Source organism: Zonotrichia albicollis, chromosome 3, assembly GCF_047830755.1.
Source record: "Zonotrichia albicollis isolate bZonAlb1 chromosome 3, bZonAlb1.hap1, whole genome shotgun sequence".
Classification (NCBI taxonomy): Eukaryota; Metazoa; Chordata; class Aves; order Passeriformes; family Passerellidae; genus Zonotrichia; species Zonotrichia albicollis.
This window is the reverse complement of record NC_133821.1, coordinates 61,840,313-61,864,668: the sequence shown is the minus strand read 5'-3', so window position 1 is coordinate 61,864,668 and position 24,356 is coordinate 61,840,313. Positions and strand designations below refer to the sequence as shown.

The 24,356-nt window shown below is 42.6% G+C and overlaps 1 protein-coding gene across 13 annotated transcripts in view; it reads left to right on the top strand.

Annotated features, from left to right (window-relative positions):
* NHSL1 (NHS like 1) overlaps positions 1 to 24,356 on the top strand; it is a 177,981-nt gene that overhangs the window by 110,110 nt on the left and 43,515 nt on the right. For 12 of the 13 annotated variants that reach the window (XM_014268565.3, XM_014268564.3, XM_014268566.3 and 9 more), the window contains exon 2: positions 16,061 to 16,213. In XM_014268565.3, the coding sequence (XP_014124040.1) occupies positions 16,061 to 16,213 (153 nt within the window). Of the gene's footprint in view, positions 1 to 13,301; positions 13,816 to 16,060; positions 16,214 to 24,356 lie in introns of those variants that run through there. The other variant, XM_026794838.2, reaches the window with a different exon arrangement.

Here is a 24,356-nt window from a genome sequence, read left to right as displayed (position 1 = left end):
GGGTGTTAGACAAAAAAGAAAAAGATGCCAGAATCCTTGCAAACTGGGAGGATTCATTCTTTGCTGTCTCATGTGAAACAAAGGCTGAATTGCTTTCCATCTCTGCAAATTCTGGGCTGTGTGGAGCACTGAGCAAGCCTTTGTGGCCTTTCGTGCCCTAAGTGACACAAGGACTCAGTCTCTGTGGTGAATGGCTGGGACAGCTGCTTACAGAGCCTAGTGCAAGTGGCTGGCCACCCTCATTCCCAGTTTTATCTGCTGCATCCAGCTCATACCATAACAGCTGACATAGTGGATTGCACCAGAAAAAGCCAGGAACTGGTTTGTTTTGAAACGAAAGAGTAAATTTGATGTAATTTTTATTACATGTCTAAAAAATGGGGGAATTCCCCTCTCCCTCCTTCCTTTTCTCTATGTGTTTTTAATGTCTTGTCTTACGGCTGAGATTTTTTGGAGGTTTTGTTAATTTGGTAAAACAAACCACGGTAATGTTGCAAAGCAGGGGAACTTCTCCATTTGGACAAAATTTCTTCAGGTCTTGGATAAATAACAGCTCTTCTGGTGTGTGTTTCTATATGTGTATTGCTTTTCTTACCCACATTCTCCATGGAAAACAAGCCTCCCTGCCTGTCCTCTTCTGGACAGGCCATGAAGGTCCAGCACTTGGTCTCCTGTGCCTTTTCATGCTTCAAATGCAAGAGTGACGTGGATGAAGGGAGGGAGGAAGAACAACTTGGAATATGATGGTTCAAAAAATATTAATGTTGGGTTGTTGTAAAACTCAAGTGAATCACTAACATGAATAGGAAGGTTTTCCTGAGTTTCCTGGCTGAAAGAAAACACTTGGCTAGCCTGACTGCTCACTGTTAGGTGTGAACCTGAGCTTGCTGTTGCAAGGAGGTGCTGGTGGTGGACATTTCATTCCTCTCTGCCTGTGAGCAGTGAAGAAGCTGTCTGTGGTACTCAGGAACACAAGGAGGAGGCGGTGAGGTTTTGGTATGGAGCTCATTAACACCCCTCAAGTGCATCTGGAGGAGTGTGAAAAAATAGAGAGCTCAGAGACATATTTTGGGTAGTGTTTTTTATGACTGGGGCAAGGGAGCATTTGCTGTAGTTAAGGAGGCAGAGCAACATAAATGCAAATTCACATGTGAAACAAGTAAGATTGGAAAGCCTATGGCTGAGGATAGTGGTTAATGGTACACTGAGTAGGTTCTTCAGTGCTTAATTTGATGAAAGCTTCTGGGGTTTATGGATGCTGGGTACAATATGTTTCCAGATCTTACTGCAAGTTGCTTATGAAGTCAGTAAATGGTTTTGAGTGCTGTAAGAAAATCAGATCAGATTATCGTGGGAACATGGTAAGGAGAATGTGAAACCCCACAGAAAGGGCATCCTTTAAAGGAAATGGTTATTAAAAGTCTGATAGATTACAACAGATTTTTAGCTCTCTGTTGTTTCCCTGCCCTAATCCAATGACCCATCATTGGCAAATGCCTGTGTTGCTTGATTTTCAAGATTTTCAAACCTCTGTTTAGTTATCAGCTCTGCTTATTTCACCTGTCCAGAGCCACGTGCTCCATCCTATGGGCTGTGATCCTTAAAAGTTGCTCATTCTCTGAAATACATCACTTCTGTCCTCTGCTCTCAGTGGCTTGTGCAAACATCTCGGAGGTAAAGCAGACTTGCACTTTGCTGGCATTGGAGCTGGTAGCATATAAATCTGTTTTATTCATACCTTGTAGTGTTAATAAAAAAAGACACATCTAAAATAATGCCAAATGCCAATAGGCTTAGTGACATTTAAGCATGAGCGATGCTGTCAGTCCATCCTCAAACAAAAGCGTTACGTCTTAATTTGTCTAATTACACTCTAACATGCAGGCCAGCTGCTGCTGTGAACAAAAGCAGTTGATCACACCATTTTATTAATTGCATATTAATTGCCACATTCATGTTAACCATATGGGAGGCAGTGGAGTAGAGTGAAGGCTACTTACTGATGGAAAAGAGAAAATGAACTGGCAGAGTAGTGTCTGCAGGGGACAAATCTTAGAATGACAGGGTGCCTGGAGCTTGTTGATGCGGTCTGATTTTTACAAATATCTGGGGGTTTTTTCACCCATCTAAATTACTGTATTTAAAAGTGAGAGGGATTTGAGTAGAAAGGATTGTGTCTTGCATGGTGACTGCATATTTGTGAAAATGCTACTGTGCAAGTTGGTATTGAATTTGTTTGGTAATTTGCAGAAGGCAGCCCTGCTGGCATGTGGCTGCCTGCCTTTGTCTGCCTGCTGTGCTGATGGATGCACCTGCACTGACTGGAATCACTTCTCATAGGAGCAAGGCTGGAAGATCCAACTTGCTAGGTTTTATATTTTATGCAATTTTTCTTCAAGTATATAATCTTTTTAGATAATGGTAGTTAAGTCTTGAATAGAACTGGATTTCGTAGAATGAAAAATAAAAACCTTGGCATGGGTGGATTAACTGGTGTAAAATAACCTACAGCAAATAGCAAATGGCCTGGCCCACTGCATTTATCTGGCATCAGATTACCTAGTAGGATATTTAATGATATTTAATTTATCTTCTTGAAAGTGAGACTTGAGAAAAATGCCCTCAATTTCTTTGTTTTTCTCCTCTTTCTTTTTGCTGTGTGGACGCAGCAGCCCCTCTCAGCAGATGCCCAGCAGTTCTGTCAGGCAGCAGGTGCAGGCTAGAGTAGACATGAAGTGATTTCTGTCCTGTCACCCCCAGACTGACATTATCACGGTCTGCAGAGCATCTCCTTCAGCAGGGCTGTGGGGTTGCTGTCTCCTGCCTCCGAGCAGCGCTGTCCTGCGGGCGAGTACATGCAGTAGGGACAAATTATATGATACGTGCAGAGAAAGCTTGCTGGACTGAGACCTAAAAAAGTCCTCAAGGTCTGCCTTGAGTTTATTTTCTCTGCTGTCCCCTTCATTTCTCTTCATAAAGGAAAGACCCATGTTAGAATTTGTAAGACAGAGGAGCAGCAGGTTTGGTGGGAGGAAGGCCCAAGGTCAACTCTTTGCTTTCTTAGAAGAGAAGTAAGGAGATAATGGCAGATTAAATAGAAATATGTCTACTGTGAAATAAAGTGCACAACTGGACCTGGAATCCACAGTAATTTAGAGAACTCAGTCTTGTGAGTCAATTAAATATTTTTGCTTGGCTTTTCTAAAATGAATATTTCAATGTTAAAGGCTTAGTCCCACCTCATTGCCAACAGATGGCATTTTGCTTGCATTTCCTCTATCTCTCAGAAGAGCTAGGATTGAGAGAGATTGGCTGGTTAAAAGGAAAGGGAGAGGGTCAGAGCCTTTGTTTTAATTGACATATTGTTCCGAAAACACCCCCCTAGAAAGCATTCTTCAAACTGTATTGGAAGGCACAAAAGGAGACACAAGGAGTCGCACAGTTAAGGAATTGCTAATAAGCAGTTGAGAGGTAGATTGGGATTTGATCTATTCTAAGAACATGCAGTGCAAACCAAACAATAATGGTGGCATTCTTATGTCTAAGCAGAAATTGGGGCAGAGGGGTTGTTGTGGGTTTTTTTTAATAAGAAAAATAGAAAAACACTTTAGGTGGCTCATCGCAATTACGTCTCAATTGGTGCTGTAATACAGGGCAGTGTGGAGTGTGCATTATAGAGATAAAGCATGATTGGAAAGGCACAGCTTGAATTTTGGATTGCAAGCAGTGCCTGCCATTACAGCAGTCACGGAAACAGTGCCTGATGTGTGACATGACCAGTTCTGACTTGGAGTCATTGGAAGAGAATAAATGTGAAACCCCACGATGCCAGCTCTCCAGTCCCAGCATAAGGGTGCTTAATCAGCCTCCCCGGGTCTTCTCCACTCGGGCAGGCAGGCTGGGGCCTGGCCATTACTAATTTAATGCTGAATTCCCCAATGCTCTGCATGTGGCTGTTAGGCTGCAGCTCCTGGCATGAGCTTGGAAACTCTATCTCAGTGTACTGGGGACTGACTAGAGTACCAGCTGAGCACAAACTGGTGTTGCTGGAGAAGATACAAAATCTTGTAAATGGTGTGGTTGAAAGACAAGTTATCTGTGATGTCTTTTCCGTGGCAGCGCTCAGCTAGCTGCTCTGTGTGGGATCAGTGGCTGTGTGCTGCTCATCCCAAAGGTCTCATCCCCTATCTGACTGATTTCTGATTTGAGCCACAATGACTATGGGACAACTGCTCTGGTTTAATGCTGTTGTTTGTTCATTGTCCTTTATATGGTTTGACAAGGAATTTAAGAACAGTGAAGTTTCCCACACAAGGGTTGCAGAGCACATTTGTCATTGCTCAAAGGCATCAACAGAAGTTTATAAAACCATTTCTGTGTGGTATTGTGATGTGTTCCAGGAAGGGCTAATTAAACTTGGAGCTGGGTAGCATCTTCAGAATAGGTTTGGCACACTTCATGAATGATCCCTCATTGTGGTTCTCAGTGTCTTTTAACCTGGCTCTCCTTCTGTTTGTCAGACATGGTGCTATTGCCACAAACATGATGCTATGGCTAGACCAGGAACAGTGGGCTGCTGTTTGGGGGGAGCAAGCAGGTCTCCAAGCAGATGCTGGTGGCAACATTAGGGTAAATAATTAATAACATCAAGGGAAAAGACACTCCTTTATAGCCAGTAGTTGAAGGTGAGCAGTTTTTTTTTTTTCTCCTGTGTATGATACTAACCTTTTCCTGATAGGTTTTATTAATCCAAAGAGAAGAAAGATGCTAATTACCCTGATTTTAAAAGGAGCATTTTCAATGCCTTATAAGAATGCAGTGTTTTCATTTATTGCTTCCTGGAGCTGGGTGTGTGCTCTGCACAGAATGTTAGACGTTGTGGATTGTGTCAGGTACTTTTAATGGCTATAGTTTCAAGTATGTTCTTCAAACCAGCCATAGTTGAAAAACAAAGATGTAAATTGAGTTCTGATATGCATCAGCTTAGACAATTCCTTGCATGGCGGCCAAGCAGGGATATCCTGTTAAGTGGTGCTTTTGTGTATGGTGAATTGGGATTGAAGCTTTTTAATGCTGCATCAAAGCATCCTAAATGGGTGCCAAAGTCAAGACTACTTGTGTCATTATCCATCAGGATGGGAAAAAGGAATTGCCTTTTCTTGCACATTGAATTCCAATTTTGGGAAAATACTGCTGTGATTTTATTGACTGGTTTTCCTGAAGATTTATTCACATTGACCATGATCTCCTCTCTTCTTTACGTTTAAATGGAATCTTCTGCTCCAGGGGTCAGCCCTGCCCTGGAGCTGATGTAATTTTCACACCTGATTTTTCCAGATTTCTAATACCATGTTTCTTTTCTCTTCTGACTGACTAATAATGAAAAATGCTCTCCTGTTTTAATTCTGTAATAGCACATAAGTCAGTAATTAACAGTCTTCTGAGCCAATCTTTACCTCACAGTTGAATTTGGAATATTGTGCACAGTGTTAAAATGCAGCTGCTGGGATACACAGTAGTTTTATCAATTATCTTGGGGTGTCAGGGTTGCGTAGTAGTAGTTGACTACTTATATTTCTTTGCCTTGTTCCAGCTACTGGAAAGTTTCAGGAATGAAACTTACCTTATTTTCTGTGTGGGAAAACCCATGGTATTTCTACACAGAAATTTATTTTTAGGGTCTGTATAATTGCCTCTGTATTTCTGTATTGTTTCCAGGTAAGTGTTGGAAATCTGATCTGTAGTGTACCTCTTATTAGTGGGATGATACATTTAGAAGCTCTTCCAAAAATAAATTGGTAGTTTCAGTTTAAATGGCGCTGATCTGAATAGTGGATGCATGCTTGCATTTCAGTTGTCTTTGCATGAGAGTTCACCACTGGGAGCAAGTTCCTCTGAAGACCTGATGTCAGGTTACAGAGCCTGAGGTCTGTTCAGAGCTGAAGAGGCAGTGATGGTGCTATAGCTGCCCACTTTCAGAGGTTTGCAGATACAAATAGTGAGTGTACTCAGAGAAATAATTTTAAAACTAGCCTCAACTGTCTCAAGTTTTATATTTACATTTCTTCAACTTCTACTTCAGCTCTTCCGACAAAATGCAAACTTTACTGCACTTTATGTTTTGTGCTGAGTGGGGAAACCAGAGATACCAAAAGAGACATTTTTGCATTTAAGAATGGTATCTTTCATTTTAAATAGCGTATGTTAAACCCCTTGCTGTGTTGCAGTTTTTCTGTTTGGTTGGTTTTATGAAGCACACAAGGATTAACACAGCAAAGAATAAATAGTTTCTCTAAAACAAGAAGAAATGTCGGTGTCTGCAGTGGGGATCCTGCAGGAAAAGCAAGGGATCTACTCCTTTTCTGTCTGTCAGGAAATGGAGGCAGAAATTAAGACAGAAAGTGGGAGGGGAGAGAATCTGTATTTTTAAATATTTTGTGAAATTCATTTTGATGAGGAACATTGAGATTTCTGTTGTTTGCCTGTTGCCCACACATACTTATTTATAGAAACCATTACCATAATACTAAAATACACAATAGGCTACACTCAGTAGTGCTTCCTGAAGATGCTTGGTGGCAAGGCACCTTTATCACTTTAGCATCACTTAAATTGTTAGATGCATTTTGCTAGCTACTCAAAGAAGCACAACTATTATTCAGTAATTAGTGCTGATCCACCATGGCATGTAATGGGGTTTTGGCCTCTAGATTGTGTATTGTGTATGATTAATAAGAGATCTCTGAAACTTTTAATCAAGCCAGTGTTAATAAAAGCTTATGTTGGTATTCACATTAGAAATTTTGAAAGTTCAACCGACTAACAGTATTAGTCCTTTCATTTGGTTTTATTAAGGACTTCTGATAAGAAGATGCTGAGCACACAAATACAATTTTAAAAATAATTTTTGAAATCTTTTGGTGTTTGATCACATCTGAGGTCCATATGCCCATGGTCAGCCGAAGACAATCTCTGGAGATTCTGTGGTACAGATTTTGGTGCAGTTGTTTCTTTACATGTTGCTGAATCCAGCAGTAATTATTATGAGCTCACTGTTACAGGAACTCCATTACTTACTTTAGTATGGAGACTTTTATTTCAAGGCAGATTGTGTCTTTAATTGGAACACACCTGGGTTTTTAGATTTTGTCAGAAATCTTAGGGTTTTAGGAGCAATAGCAAATGTCCATGTATTAGTTGTGAGCTTTTACTTTTACTCATCATTTTAGTATTGTGTTGTGCAGATAACATTTTTCAGGTAAAATTTTTGAAAGTTTCTAATGAACAAAACTTTTTTTCAAGTTGCTGTGGAAGGCAGTAAATGGGTGCTTGATGCTTGATTTTGGCATGAGCAATTGTATGATTCTGTGCAGGCTGGTATTTTCCAAGGAGCTTAGCTTTTCTCATTTATAGGTTGTAACAGTTCTTAGGAAAGTAGAGAATGTACAGGCCTAATTTTAAGACAGTGTGCCTCCAAGCTTAAATGAGACCCACCCAGAATTTATTGAGAGTCAGTAGAAAGCCAAAAAAAGGGAAGAATTTGTAACCCTTTATACTAAAGGGATAATCCATATATAAATAAAAGCATGCCAAAGAGCAGTGTTGGGAAGGGAGGCCAAGACAGGCTACAAAAATTCTTTCTTGTGACCTTTAAATAAGTGGAATGAGTGGGGAGTATGTCCCCTTCAGAAAACCCATAAGGAGAATGCAGACTGAGATTAGTTGGAGATGTCTGTTGGATATTAGTGTGGATGCCCAAGAACACAGCTGCCAAAGATGGAATTACTGGGAGATTGTTTGGGACAGAATTCAGAAATGGAATTTTTGCTGTTTGGTTTTGTTGGTTTTGCTCCTTGTCCTATAGGATGATTCAAATGAGAAGACTTGCAAGCTTCTCTGCCTGGTATTTTTTCCATCACTAAATCAGAAGAGAATTATTTTCACTGTTGTGCATTATTAGGGCAAGTAAGAGTCAGGATTTTGTAGACTAATTTACTTGCCCCAGCCAGTTTTGATCAGTTCTTTAGGATAAGCCATAGCACAGGTGGATTTGGTATTTAAATTGAGAATATGTCCTAGTAACATCCTGAAAGGGTATTATTCCCTAGGGAATGAGAGAAGTTCTCATCAAGTTGCCTTAACTGGGGCCATAGGAAAAGGTTTGTGCCCTGCAATTTAAAACAAAACAAAATTACACATTCACAAAACGTTTTCTGTTCTCTTGAGTGCCATTACTGTGTGGGGAGATGCTCCAACCAAAAGAAACTGCTGCTTTGTCTGCGGCAGCCCTGCCCAAATGCTGCCTTTTCTCTCTGCCGATGTGTTTGCATGATAGAGGATCCTGTGGAAAGATGTTTTGAATTGTTAAAGGAATGAATTAGCTTTATTGTGCTGTGACCTAAATAGGATCATCAGATCAATCAGTCTGCTGCTTTTCTGTCCTCTCTGGCTTAGGTTGTGTTGCTTCTCCTTCTCATCTTGCTCCCTCTTCCCTGTGCTCCCGCCGGGCAGCCCCTTTCCCAGAGCCTGCAGGCATAATCCTTTATGATCTTGGATAAAGGAGGGCACAGCCGGGTACCCTCTTTTCCAGCAATATCTGCCCCCTAATAGCCCGCACAGGCCCAGGCTCAGCCCTGGCCCCCCTGCCTCTGCACTGGGGCATGGGTCCTTCTTGGTGTGCTGTTGTGGTGGCTTTAGGATAAAATAATTTTTCTTCTTTGTTCCTGTCCCATGTGCATTCTTCTCCTCCTCTTCCTCCTGATCGCAGGTTTAATGGATTGTAATTTCCCAGTAGCCGGGGCAGGATCGCGCTTCCCCAGGGCTGAGGTTGCCTTGAAAGGGGCCATTGTGAGCGAGGGGAGCCGAGGCTGGAGGGCCGTGAATGCGGTGCCGCCTGGGACGGCCTTTGTGGAGGGAGCACTTTTGTTCTGAAAGATGTCGGGAGAGGGCCAGCCGGGATGGCATCTCAGGGAGGGAGAAACCCCTTCTGACTATATTACTGACTCCTGTGATCTGCAAGGAGTCCATTTAGGCACCAGCAAATGGTTAACAGCATGGGTGAAGGTGGCCAGAACAGGCACAAAGCTTGGGTGTGAGTTTTGAAAATACCTGAGACATTTGGCCTTTCTGCTGTTTCTTCATGACAGAAATCTCACTTAGAAGTAAAAGTGCACATTTCAAAGCTGGGTGGTCTTGGTCTGAGGCAGGCAGGAGCCTTGTGGCCTGCAGGAAGGAGTTTAATATCCCTCCTCAGATTCAGGCTTGCCCCGCAGATGCCTGGGTGCTGTGTGCAGGCCGGGCAGGGGTGTCCATAGCTGCCCCCTCTGGGCGCCGCAGCTGCTCAGAGTGGGTGGCTGGGGGCGGCAGGGAGCAATCCCGAGCATGTCCTACCCAGACACATTCCTGCACACCTGCTGGAAACAACTGCCCTTCAACAGCTTCTTCCCTGCGAGCTGCTGTGAGATGGCACAGTGGAAACTTATTTACAGCGACCCAGTGACGTGTCTGTAAAAGCAAAGGCATCGATTTAATTGTTTTGAGTACATCTGCTTGCCAGCGTTTCCACTTTCCCTTTTGAGCATTGAACAGAGACTCACTGGAAGAGCTCTCACAATGCAGTTAGTACCCAGCTCAGTTGCGCAGTTTTACTATTTCTTTCCTCTTAAAATGTCATAAATGCTACAGAGTTGTTTAATGGAGGATTTTTCCATTGTCCAAATGAAGTTGCTAAGGCCTGCAACTTGAAGTTTAGGTTTTGAGATGATGGTACATTTTAGTAGTTTGATGCATCATTCCCTTAATGAACTTGATATATCATGTGTTGGGCTTACCTCTCCTTCATGAAAATAAAGTGATTAAATTTGTTTTCATTTGTGGGAGGGAGATGGAAAGCATTGCTTTAGCTAGTCTTATGTTTTATTTGGGTTTTTTTTTAAATTTAAATACTTCCTTAATTTTGTACTGCACATATATGCATGGGCTGGTGATTAGGAAGAGAATGCTGATTCCAGTGTCCCTGCGGACAGCTGCCCCTGGGGCTGCTGCCCCGCAGCTGCTCTGGCTGTGGTTACAAACGACCCAAGAATGTCACTTTTCAACATTTGCCTTTTTATAAAGCTTCAGCTTTTTCAGTGGATTTTGTGCGCTGGTGCTAAGGTTCTGGGCACTGGGGGCCAGACACAAGAGCCCCTCTCCCCCAGGGGCTGGCTGGAAATATTTCCGTGGAAGCTGAATATCTCCAGATTGTTTCACTGGCGCCGACGTTTTATGCTGCTGTGAATGTGGAGGGGTGGCTGTCCCAGATGTCTGTTGTGGAGCAGGTCAGCTGGAAAGCCCCTCTAAAGAGGGGACAGAGCAGGGAGGGGAGTGAAGGAATGGCTACAGCGTTTCAGGCATGCCACATGCAAGCAGCCACTCCTCTTCTGCATGTATGTGGCCTCTACTAGAAAATTAGAATCAGTTTAACCACTCAGGGATTAAAAACTATAATAGTTGGACTAAAAAAAGCATTTTGCTAATGAGTTCATCGCACAGTTGTGATTTTGAGGATGTTGTTTGACACTGCAACTTGTGCCTCCCAGTTTCTTTGCTCTAGTCCCTGACTTTTTAGGAAGATTCTTCTGTGCCAGACTTTGTGACCAGTCCCATCCAGTGTGAAGTGAAAATTAACATTTACTGATCTGTCTTCTCCATGTTTTCTGTATTCCTTGTGATTCCTGATTGCTCTGTATTTCTGTGATCCTTATGTGGCAGTGAGTGTGATCCTTGCTTCTAAGGATGTGCTAACTCAGGCGATGGGTTAATATTAACTTGTCCAAGGTGGAGTAGCAAGTGTGTCACAGAGCAAGGTCTCCCCAGTCTGCTGCTTGTCTCTGAGTCATTTGCCTGTAAAGAACTGATATCAGTGTGCACACCTACTGCTCATGCTGGCTTTATCTAGCTTTAACAAGCTTTTAAATTTTATTCTGTCTGGTTAATTTTAGGTGGGGTTTTTTGTTCTTGTTGTTTGGTGGGGATTCTTGTGAGTTTGTCTGCTGGATTGGCAGTGTTTGAGGCTGAAGTCCTTTGTTTGCGTAGTGGCTGCGATATAAGGTTTCTCAAACTGCCCCATCTTTTCCTTCTCTTTTCAGTGTACGGAGGCTAAGTGCAGAGGAGTGCAGGCATTTCATGCTTTGAGCTCTCAGAGAATTGCTATTAGATGAGAGTTTCTTGAGAAATGAAAAGCCTTTACAAAAAGCTAGGTTGAGACAATGTGATGAGTTCTATGGAAGTCAGTGGGTTTGTCTCAGGTGGAGAAGAGGTTTTGTTTGTTGTTGGGCTAGTGCAGAGTCTCAGAGGTGCAGATAGGAGTAGCCAGAGGATGTTTTCTTTGGGGTAGTCCCTCATGATAGCCAGTTTTGATGTCTGACCTCTTTAACAGCATGACCTGGGGGTAGGTGGAAGCAAGGTCGGGGTGGGGAGGGGGATGAAAGGCAGACATCAATTAAGGTATTGTTTGTTGCTGGGTTTGAATGTCTGCCTCAGTGCTGAGATCCGGGGCAGAGGACAGTGGTCAAGTGCTTGTTCTAAGGCAGAAGAAATGCTCCGGGGTGGGTTGAGGACCCAGTAACAAAAAGCACACTGCACTTGGCACACATTGTAGCCCGGGCTGAAATGAAAAGGATTCCAAGCCGCCCAAAGTACCCAGGATCATGTTGATGATTCACAGTGGCTTGACCATGAAAAGATAACAAAGTCTTGCTTCCGAGGGCTTTATGGAACCTCTGAGGTTCCATAAAGACCTTTGGAAGAGACTGTCTCACTTCAGCAGCCCAGACTCCATCATTTTATGCTTGAAACTCTCCCTGTGCTCCGCTTCCTGCGTGCTAAGGAACTGGCACGTGTAGGAAGAGGCACTTCCTTCATCCTAAAAAAGATCGACACCACACTGGAAAAGGACTCACCATCTCCTTGGTTTGCCTTCAGATGGCAATGTAGCTGGAGTTAGAAATGGAATCACTCTGAATTCACTTTCAGTGTGTGTCCAGCAAGCATGCATTTATGGTTTGTGCATGGCAGATATCTGACAGGGGTATTACTGTATATTTATTTCAAGACCAGCACTAAATAGTTACCTTGTTATCAGAGTTCCATACCAGAGTCATTTTTTGTGTACAGTACTTGATGGAAAACAATGTAAAAAGCAGAGATGCCTTCCCTGCCATTGCTACCATGGCACCATGATCTTCTGTCCCTTTGGCAGAGCTGAGCCAGTCAAAATGCCTCTTGGACCAGCAGCTGCTGGAGAGACCTACTGCTCGTGGTAGTTTTGATGTCAAGCCCATTTCCAAATCCAGAGATGTTGCAGTTGCAAAATCTTTGGATTTGGAAAATCCTGATAAAATGTTGATAGTATTGTGTTCAGACAGTGATGAACTGATTTCATTTACAGTCTGTTCTTCGCTGGGTCTCAACTGTTTGATGAAACTTAGAAGTTCCTGTGGAGCATCTGCTTTTTACATGCTGTGCTCCAGAGGCTGGAGCCTGCTGCAGCTTTGGGGTCAGCCTGAGCCCCCCACTGCTGGCATTTCTTTTTCCTGAGGAAAAAAATCCTTTTCATTGTTAACTCGAGGGGGTTTCCTAAGCTTGTTTTGTGAGGGAGGGCTTGCTTCTTGAGCCTGAACATTGTGTGAAGGGCATGCCCTGCTGAGCACATTCATTTGGTGCTTAGAATTTTCTCTTTAATTTCTGCAAAATTGCAGTTCATTCCTAGGAAGGATGGCTGTGGACCTCTGTACAGATGCATTTTTTTAAGACATGAGGATAAAATGCTCATCTCAACAAGCTGGGCTGTTTCATCTCCGTGCACAAGTTTCGTTTGATGAATAACAGAATCTCTATTAGCCAGAAATAACTCGATTTTGTTTTCCATGTATCTGGTCTGAGATGACGCTAATAAGAATAAATTAGGAGTGCAACTGAATAAAATTCAATATGTTAAATGAGTGTGCTGATGTCTCAGGCAATGGCAGTGGCTACGGGGGGAGCAGTGGGACTGGAAGGGGAGGCAGTGCAGAGCCGAGGCTGCGTGTTGCAGCCAGCTAAGGCGCAGCTCTGGATCCTTAATAAAGTGGGAGCAAGAGGGTGAAAATAAAAAAAAGGGTGGTGGGGGGAGATGGGGGAAGGATGGGAGCGGTGGGAAAGCTGAGCATCCTGATTTGCACGAAAATGCAGCACTCATTTGCAACTGGAAGGAGGCCGGGGCCGCCGGGGAGGTGCGGCGGGCGGGGCAGGGGCAGGGGCAGGGAAGGTGCCGGGAACTCCCGCTGCTCCGGCGGCACAGCCGGCTGGGGACGTGGGACGGAGAGCAGGCACCTGCCGGCTCGGGACTTCCTGGAGCAGCCTGGCTTGGAGAGCGCAGGAAAGGAGGGGAACAAGAGCGGAGTAGCTGCTGTGGACAGCAAGAAAACCTTTTTCGTCCTGCGCCAAGGAGAATAACAGCTGGGGTGCTTTTTCCTCCTGTTCTGTTTGTTGGAAGTGGCTGTTTCCAGCGCACATTCGAGGAGGAGAAACTCAGGCTAAAGAATTGTAAATTATTTCGTCTAGAAGGATCTAGACATATTTAAAGTGATTCCAGGACAAAAAAAGAGGCAGAGGGGAGAAACGTGGAGAAATTTGGTGTGCAGAGTTTGAACAGGTTCAAGTCCGGCAATCACCTTTCTGCAGCTCCTCCTTTCTATGGGATTTCAACTTCAGGATCGCAGTTCAGCACCTTGAAAATGGTGGTTTTCATCAACACAAAACTTAAATCTTTCATGAAACTTTTCAAGAGAAAGAGTAAGTATAGTTCTGTGTGCTCACTGTGCTTTCAGGAGACAGCCCAGTTCTGAAGGAAAGCGCGGGTCCCGTCGGCTTCACTTCTCCTTCCCGCAGCCTCCTTTTAAACTTTTCTCACTCTTTTAATCGCTTATCGTTGTGGAGTGAATGGAGGCAGCCTTGTGAGGGTCTTTGGGACCTCTGCTTTGGGACACAGTGGCTTTGGAAGTGCTTTGTCACGGTGACACTGAAGGAGCCAAAGTTCTCGGTGTGCAATGGGCAGCTCGGTGACAAGGCAGGGTGTGCCGGTGTGTGCTGATGTCCTCATGGTTTGTCAGACATCTGTCTCTGCTTATGCAGCTATCGGCTTGTATCACTGAGGTATCTACGTAAAGTTTGTTCTGAGCCAGGGTTTGTCTTTAAAGATGTTCTGGTTTCAGGGTGGCTTTTAAAATCATGTTGATCTTCCTTTAAGTCATGAAGGACAGACAAATCACACTAGAGAGAGAGGCTGGCAAATGTGCACACCACTTCTCTTGACTAGTTTTGATGACCATTATCGATCTGGCGAGCAGTAAACCTTAATTTTGCTGCGGCGGGGCTGCAGGCAGACAGTGGGCTTGGCGGCAGGTGTTTCCCTCCTCCTCTTCCTCCTCTAGCCTTACCCACTCCCCACCCGCCGGTTCAGCCAGGGAATGGCGTGGGCGTCTTTCGCTGACTTTAAGTGTCGCGTTTTCTGTTAGATGGGGGTGATTGATGCTCTAACCAGGTAGGTGATGACTTCTCCGTTTTTGTAGTTTAGGTTTGACCGCTGGTGAGCAAGAACAGGGAGAGTGGGCACGGGCTGAATGTGTATTTGCCTTGTTCCAATCAGTATGTCTTGGGAGAAGGGGGTGGGATGCAGGACCAGGACACAGACATGAGGATACTCATTTTCAGGCATTTCGAGGTCTGAAACTAAGAGGGGAAGCAGTTAAGAACCTCCCCCTCCACCTCAAGTCCTTCTAGGAAAGAACAGGCATTGAGCATTAGGCTGTAGCTGTTTTGAAGTGAGAGGCATAGCTTATTTTCCTTATGAATCCCAGTTGCTTCCATCTGAAATGATCCCAGCAGGTGCACAGTAATGTTAAGGAAGTTTTTCAGATGATAGGAGGCTGTTGCATCCTTTTTGCTTCTCAGTTTTCCATACTGTCTCTGCTACCGCAAGGGCATCAGACAAACCACAAAGTGATGCCCCAGGCAGTGCAGCAGCAAAGGGGACACAGGGGAGATGCAGAGCTCACAGCCAGGCTGGGGGCAATGGAGCTGTGGCAGCAGGGCAGGTGCTTGGAAGGCAGCACATCCGTAGTGGCCTTTTCTGCTTTGGAGAGCTAAAAAGCAAGGATGTGCAGCATGCTGACTGAAGGCCAAAGGGTGCCTGGGGGATCATAAAATATGACCCTCACCTGCCCTTTCTCTGTTTACAGCAGGGTAGAGGGATAAGGCTGTTCAACTGTTTAAGTTTTTATTGATGATAAACTTGAAACAAAATGCGGTGGCTCTCTCTTGGGAAGCATAAATGATAAACAAATCTTGGCAGTATGTGCTTTGGCTGTTTCATTGCTAGATTTTCTGACCTTGAACAAGGTCTGTGTTTTATTTTCACCTTTGTATTGAGTGTAAAGAGGTGGCCAGAGATAGCCCTCTTCAGTGCTGTTGTGCTCTGAGCTGTATTTGTCCACAGAGTTGCTTTTGTTTATATCTGCTTTTCATGACAAAGGAACATAGCAAATTTATTTGCTTCATTGGAATCTTGTTTCTGGTGTGAGGAAGCAGGAGGTCAGACAAGGTTGTTTCCCAATAAAAATGAACCTGTTGTCATCTTTCATGAAGGTTGTCATATTCCCAGGGGCACCTTTGAGCTAAGCTATTCTGCACTGCACAGCACCTGCCATGATCAGGGAGTGGAAAACTGATTCCTTTTTGAAGAGTGGGAGCTGGAGGGGGGCAAAACAGAGTTTCAAGTTTAGAGTGAATAAAACAGCAAGTGTAAAAATGGGAAGAGCAAACGGTGTTTCCTACAGAAGTAATTTTTAGACTAGAAATTTAAGGAAGGGTTTTTTAACTGTCATGGAAGTGAGGTTCTAATGAGTGTTTTGATGGCTCTGTGGTGGCAAACAACACTTCTTTCATTTTCAGATGACATGGGGCAAACTTACATATGGGATTTCGTGATAGAGCTATCTACAATAACATCTCATTTTCTTATTATTGTGTCTCTCTGCAGCTGTTTCCAACCTAGATGAAGAGAGTAGATGGACTGTGCACTACACTGCTCCGTGGCACCAGCAGGAAAATGTCTTCCTGCCCTCCTCAAGACCACCTTGTGTGGAGGACCTGCACAGACAAGCCAAGCTGAACCTCAAGTCAGTGCTGAGAGGTAAGACACTGCTACTGACACAGACACGTGCTAAAACAGCAGTACTTTTTGCCAGTCTTTGCAAACATATCCAAATTGCAGGCTTTGAGAGAATTATTTGTTTTTCTGTATCACACGTAGAACATTAGTGGTGTTTTCCTCTCAAATGAGGGGACAGGGGAAAATTACTTTGCTGTGAAGACCATGAGTAAATGTGTTATCTGACAGAGCACTCTAAAACAGAAAAGTGTATCTTGGCCTATCTGTTTAGTCTTTGGAGTGTTTCCAAAATGATACCTTCAATTTCACTAAGTCCTGAATTAGTCCATTGTGAAGAAAAAATACATCAGAGGTGTTTCATTTGGTGATTTCTTTTGTTGTTGCACAGTGTTGTTTCCAGGGTTGTGGCTGCTTGTGAGAAGCTGGAAAAGGTGCTGAGGGCAGAAAAGGGAAATGGGGAGCAGGGCACTCACAAGGACTCCTCCAGTAATAAAAATGCTTGCTTGCAGAAGTGTTCAGCATGTTTTTAAGGCCCAGTTTTTACCCACAGTACCTTTGCTGGGGCTGTACCTATACAGTCTGTCTGCAAGGCATTGTGTTGTGTCAGTGCAGCCATGAGAACAAAGACATGCAGCCAGCAAGGAGGCCTGCAGAATGTCTGTCCCTGGGCAAGACATAAAGTTTAAAGTAACAGTATAATGTTCATGTTCTAGAAACAGTTAACCTAGATTTTTCTTTACACTGGCTGTTTAACAAAGGGGGTTACCCTGCAAAGAGCCAACTTGTTCAAGTCCCTTTTTGTTTCAACAGGAACTGCAGGTACTTGATACCTTGCAAAGTTAACCTGATTTAAAAGAATATTGTACTTTTTTATTTGATTAACCTGACATTTCTGCTTTTTAGACGTGAAGAAAGCTTGATTTTGTATGTCTGAATAGAGAAGTGTTTGATAGTCATATTTGAGTTCTCTTGCCATTTCCCCAGTTAATTGATTTTCACTGTCTGTTACTAGGTGCTTTTTGTTATCATTTAATAGGGAAGTCTTGACAGCCAGTGTTATTGTCTCCTGCATGGCTCAGCAGATAGCCTGTGTGCCCTCTATACTTATTACTGGTTTAATACATTTGTGCAGTTCCTTAGCCTTGAAACATTTATTGTTCTCTTGCAGGTATGCTTACCAGTCCATTGCAAAATGAGAATATTTATCAGTCCTTTACAAAATAAAAATATTTGCCTGCTTTAGATTCTTTAGAAAAGAATACTGATGGTTGTTGGCTTTTTTGTGAACTTTAACCACTCATTCTAATATTTTTTCCTGTTCTCTGTTTTGGACTGTTAAAAAAACCCCAAAAACCTGCACAGGCTAAATGCACTGGTTTTCTTGAGTTTTATCAGAAATGTAACTACTGCAGTTTCATGTTCTGTTTAAACACATTTATATCTAATATATTTGTCTGAAACCAAGTAAAACATGCTGCTTCCCCTTCTTACACACCTGGAGTTGTTTTGGTCTGGTGGGGCTTTTCTCTGGAGGTGCAGCTCATTATAAGAAAGAAGCTATTGATTACTACTACAATTTGCTAGTTAGCCAGTTGTGTTAAATAGCCTGGCTTGTGTACCTGATGTAAGACTACTTGGTAATGAAGTGAGTTTCAGTTTCATGCTTTCAGGGTAGTAGTAATGGAGAGGAGAAACTGATGATACCTTCACCAGACATCAAACTGCTGATTTAGTGAATGCAACTCTGTTATTTATTTATTTACTTATTTGTTTAACCTCAAGCTCTTTCCTTGAGCCATGTTTTGGTTTTTCCCCTAAGAACAGTTTTAAAATAACTCCTTGCTGTTGCCTGGAACTGTCCTGAGAAGCTACAGCATGAGTAGTATTAAGAGAGGCACTGAGTAAAGTTTTATCAGTTTAACTGTGCTGTTGCTTCAACCAGCAGTGTGAAATCAGGAAGGCACTGGTGCCTTGGAGATTTGAGTTAAAAGTTCTGTACCCAGATCAGAGTTTCATTCAGTGTAAAAGCACTGTCAAAACTGTGACATAATATTGAGAACTGCTGAACTGATTTTCCACCAGTTTCTTTAGAAAAACCAAAGTTTTCTAAAGCTTCTTTAATAGGTAGAAAGGAGTTATGTGACTGTAAGGCAGAAGAACTTGAAGTAGTGTTATGAGCAGCACCATTGGGCTAGCATGGGGACTTCAGTTCTGCATGTCTTGGCCTTATGATAAAGCTTGCAGTTTGCCATCCTTTTGGTGTTTCACATTCTTTGGCTGAGGTAAACCTGGAGCAGTAGGACAGCTGTGTGTGACCTGCATGCTGTATGGGTGGTGGGGAAAGAATGACACTGGATGACAAAATGCGCTGTATTCTGTGCAGAAAGTGGGATGAATTGCCTTTGTCTCCAAAAAACAGTGACAGCAAAGGGAAACTGGAAAGAAGTAGAACTAAAGCAAATATAGTTATTGGTGTATGCTAAGTCAGAAGTTAAGCAGTAGGCATGTGCAGGAGTGGAGAAATATGAGGGCAAAGGTATTTAATACAGCCCCGCTCCCCCTCCCCCCCCATAAATTTTGGGGGTTATGAAATAGTTTAAAGTTTTTGAGAATAGGTCAGACAAGCACGACTCAAAAGTCATTGTGTATATTTAATTCTATCTTTAGAGGAGATTGGGAAGGAAGAAAGAACTTCTGGTGGTCCCCTTGAACCTGATAACGAAGTCATGAGGACTAAGTTAGCCGCTATTGTTCAGACCATCAAAAGACAGATTTGAAAGCTTTCCAGTCCTGTTCTTGTTCACATTATGACAGCTGATGTTGTTGGTAGACAGCAGCTATAGCAGCTTGATTGAAGACTATTTATTTGTTTCTACACACGGGGCTCCCCTGCAAATGGAAAAGGAAGCAGAAAGCTTAGGTAACAAATAGCAATTCACATGTAGAGCACATTTAAATCACCTGTCAAATATCAAGTGTATAAAATCTTTCAAAATAATTCAAGCAAAGCATTTCTATCAAGGTGTTTTCACCCATCTAATAGTAACCAGATGGCATCTTGGCTAGCTTTTAAGACAGTGCAAGGGCAAACTGTTTGTTCTGGTACAATTTTCTAGCAAATTCTTTACAATGTGTGGGCCCAATAAAAAAAGAAATCTATGGAAATAAATAAGAAGCTGTCTGTTACCTAGAATAAACTTCTAAGTACCCCTTAAGAAGCAGAAGCTAATGTTGCTACTTAAATTGGTTTAAGGATAAAAAGTTAGAGATATTAAATAATTAGTATTTAAAGTGTCTTGAGAAAATGAAGTACACCGTGTGCTGATCTCTGCATACTTTTTTGGGAAGCAGTGTTGTTTTTGTACGAGGAAAAGATCTTCTTAATTAATTTTTGTGCAGCTGATTATTTTACTTTGTATATCATATATTGGTATGTCCCCTGCTTATCAACACTATGGAAATGGATGCTGTATGTGACAGTAGATGTTGCATAGGGAGGTATTTTAGGTTTTTACCTATGAACTAGGCTTTTATCCTTTTGAATACTGGGGAAATACAGTGCTTTTCCTTTATGAAGCTACTTTCAAGTACAAGTGATGAGATCTTTCATTCAAATGTGTTCATAACTGAGGTAAAGCTATTTTAGGCATGCAGGTGCTCTGCTGCCCTCTGAAGTTTTAAAATGCAGTATTGTCCACTAACCTGAATTAGAAAATGAGGTGCCTGGAACCTGGAAAGTTCGCGAGGCCAGTCTGTCTATTCTTGAGACATACAACCTATATGCAACCTATATTGAAATTTAGAGTTGTTATTGACTGAAACCAATGGCTTGATATATTAAACCCAGGCTGTGTTACTTCATTTCAAATGCAAGGTCTCTGTAGCTTACTGTGATGGCTTCAGCTGCACTTCAGTCATGGTGGTACCATTGCAATTTGATTTAAATGTTTAGAAAACCACGCAGTTCTTGGGTTGTGGTGATAGATACAGTATTTCTTCTTAGTGTTTTGTTTGCATTGGATAAAGCAAACCCTCATTTTCTTTGGGGAAGGAGCCAGGACCTTGGAATGCCTGCTGAAGCAAAAGGAGTGAGACGTACCATGCAGGATGCGTGTTTTCTTACCCTCAGGGCCAAGCTGCTCTGGCTGGCCTTTCCTGAAACCCTGTCCTATATGGCCTCTTCTTAAAGCTTTCACAGGCACTTCATGAAAGGTGTTTCCCAAAATACAGATGTTCAGATAGAAACAAAAAGGTATTAACCACTGAGGAGTCTTAATGTGAGTCTGTGCTTTGTGTCCCTGTTGTGTCCTAGGAAGTCATGAAAACAGGAGGTGGAGACGACAGATGGGCAGGAAGAGCTGAGGCTCTGCATGGGGCCAGGATCCTCAAATCAATCCTGTTCCTTGCTGTGTGCTCCGCTCCAAGGCTGAGGGACTACTAGACTTGGCTAGTCTCATGTTGCTCATGTCTGCTGAGTGTCTGGACTAGCACTGAGAGTCTGGTCTGGGCAGTAGCAGAGCTTGTGGGTTTGATGTTGTTCAGTGGCATTGTTTAAGAAAGCTGTTATCTGGCATTGTTTCTTAAGGCACGCTGTTGTCTGTGCTGAAGGGCCCAGTGCCACATACTGCAGTGTTCTTGGTCCATAAGGCTGAGAGGTTCAGCGGGTAGGGGAGCACTGTAAAACAGCTCCCATCCCTGCATTGACAGATCTGGCTCCTTGCATGGTCCTGTTTGAGGAACCAGTATCTGAGCAAGTCTCTGAAGTACAGTGGTCTTCAGCTGGGAGCACGGATGGAACAGCTGCAGTACATAGCAGTGACACAAATATTTGGCAGTAAAAGTAAATTGAGACTAATCCTCATTTTGTGGAGTGTGTTAGACTCTAAAATTGACCAGCAATAAGGCATGAAGCATGAAGATGGGGAGGAGATGCAGCACTGTTCTGTGTTGCTTTATTTAACTGCTTGGGGTGTATTTTAGGTGAGCCTGTTTACCTTCTGAGCAGGTTTGTGAAATCAACAGTGTGTTACAGGTGGAGGTCCAGTGTCCTAAAAGGAAAGCCTAAAGTTTAATCTGGAATGCATTGACCTGGGATAATATTTCAAGCTATGATGAAGAGAAGGAAGAGAAAAAAGAATTCTTACCATGTACCTGAACTCTTAGTTTATGTTATTTTTTAACTATTCTGAATTCTCCCTCAAATGTGGATATATATCAGTTGTAGTGATGGGAACCAGAGCAGGGCATGTATAGTGGAATTTCCAAGAGGCACTTCTCTTCCAGTTCTGCAATTAGCAATGTAGAGCACTTTTGATTAAAAAAAAAAAAAAAGAAAAAAAAAAAAGTGGGGGGAGTACAGTCTCCACTGCTGTGTGTTGTCATTTTTTCATGAGGTGGGAGATGACAGGCATAAAGGGCAGGGATGGAATAACTGTGCTGATGTTAAAGGTCAGACACAGCTAGGCTGAAATGGTACCAGGCTGTTAGGAGATATCCAGCTCCTGAAGAGAGTTGTGGGCACTCTCTGCACTGTTGAAGTTGCAGATGAGGGCAGTGTCTTGTCACACGCTTGCTGGTCCCTGCCCAGACTGGTTGTCCATTCTAGCAGATAACAAGGTGTCAGATATGTACTGAGGAAGGTGTTGCTGTAAGTAGTGGGAGCAGTCCACACGCTGACTTTCATACCCCTTTTCAGTCTGTAGCTGCTGAAAGTTCCTGCACAACTGCTTGTGCTTTGTGCCCTCCCCCCCGGGTAATTGTGTTGATTCAGGCTACGTACATAATATAGGGCTCGTTGTTCCAATGCCTGCGATGATTCATCTATTATCTCATCTTCTGAAGAGCTGGATTTGGCCGACTCTGGCTTCTGTTTAGCTTTGTTGGCCAAATTCAAGGAATGTATTTAAGCAGCAGTGATTGAAACACTTGATTTGTTTTCCAGAAGACATCTGGTTAGCATTGTCAAATAAAACAGGATTTAAGTAGTTAGTCATAAAGCCTCTATTATGTCTTTCTTCAAGACCCTTCAGACAGGTATGTATTTAGCCTTTGTTTTCTCAGTGCATCTGGCAGATCACTGTTCAGATGAGCAATATTAGGGTCAGACCTACTAGTCGATAATCCTCCTGAGAAGATTATGGACTTAAAATAATCTTATGTTTCATTAAAGAGCTGCAAAATAAGGAGAAACCACTTCATATTGATAATAGCTCTGGTTCAGGTTCAGAGAGATGTCAAGATGTAAACTCCCTACCAGCTGGAAACCTTAATGAAGTAAAAGGCCATTAAAGGCTAGGAATAGACCATATGTTCCTGAAAGGCCGTGGAGCTATAAAATCAAAAAATAGAAATCAACCTATTTTTCATTATTTTGGTTTCAATTGTCAAGTTACTATCGGAGCTTCTGCTCATGTATCCCGCTTTTTTTACTGTTACTGAATTAATTCACCGTACATCTGTTGATGGTTTTGGCCAAGTTCCATACTCCAGCTGCCCTTTCTAATAAGGAATTTGAAAAAGGAAATACTCAAGCGAAACAAAACAGAATTTGACCAAGAGGCTGCGCTGCATGTGTGTGAAAGCTGGTCTTGTGCTGCAAAATTGAGCTACTTGGAAGCATCTAGGTGGCCTATTTTTAGGTTTGGTTTATGTAGTGCAGTGCTGAGTGTAGAAACATAAAGAGTGGTTATATGTAGATTGATTGCATGATACACATGAGCAGTGAAAGCAATTCCAGTGAAAGGGCTTAAAGAAGATAATATTTCTTTCAGAGTAATACTGTTTTTTTTTCCTAAACTAGATGAATGTTTTTCTTTAGGCAACTATACCTGATGGATTATTGAACCCATTTCAGATCCATGCCTTTAGTAAAAAGAATAAATTGAAACTGTTAACTCTCTGTAGCAGGTATTTAAATACTAGGTAGAGCAACTTCCATCACAAGGAATATTGAACTTTCAGTTGATTTCCTTTTTGCTTTTCTTCCTCCTTACTCTCTTAGATTTAGGATGGTATGTGCTTGTTGCCAGCATTTGAGATAGCTTTAAATTTAAAATGTCCTAGGAGGAAAAGCAGTGAAAAATCCCTTCATATTTTTACATTAGCTGTGTTCAGTTGTCTAAGAAACAGCAAATATCGATAAAAAACACTAGAGAAAAAGCAGGGCGTGTTATTTTAATGCAAGCATCAAAGATAGAAAAGGAAGCAAATACACTGTTATACTTAAGACATCTTGTCACCACTAAATGCAGTCATATAAGGCACTTGCAGAAATTCAAATTAACTTGAGACAAACAGTGATAATTATTTTGAGCACTCCCTAGTGACAGCTTGTTAACAAATACAATTTGCATTGGCTGTTGCATTTTGGTGCCATTAGAAAGGTTTTCTCTATCACTAAATCATGCAGATCACTTGGGGAATTAAAGGTTGGTATTAAATGTATTTGTTTTTTTTAAACTCCAAGAAAGAAGGGAAAGATCAACATGTTTGCATTTACTTGACCCTGTTAACAGTATTTTGACATTTAAGAGTTCCTTTTAATATGGATCCTTCTTAAAGACTTGCATCTGATTTGGACCCTTGAAAATAAATCTCTGAGATTGCTTTCCTGTAATGTTGAGCTTCCATGACCCATCTTTGTGCTGCTTTAAGTGTCTGCACAGCTGAGCCCTGAAGCTGCTTGGAAGGGTGGGATTCCCAGCCCAACTGGCCTCCAGTTACATGGCAGGGCATGCTTCCCAACATTTGTGTGTATAGGGGGGAAATAGACCTAACATAAATACGTTTGTTCACTTTCAGTAATACTTCTTTGAAGTCACCATGCCAGATTGTTCTCTGTCACAGTCCAGCAGCCCTGTGTTAGCATTACCTTCATCCCACTGGAGCCCAAGACATCTTTGTTTCTGGGTATCTCTGGACAGCATCTGACCTTAAAAGCTACCTGTGTGGCTGGGCATGGCTGCTTATTCGTGAGAGAGAATATGCAAAATAGTCTTTTAAAAAGTCTCAGGAACCTTTCAAGTTCTTACTCATTAAGTGAGACATATTTGAAGAAAACAACAAAGTTCTGCTGGTGATCTTTCCGTTTGTTTTGCCACTTGCCATGGTGCTTGTGGTAGAAATATGTTGTTACCGGTGTTCACTGTCTCTGGATTTTTCTTGG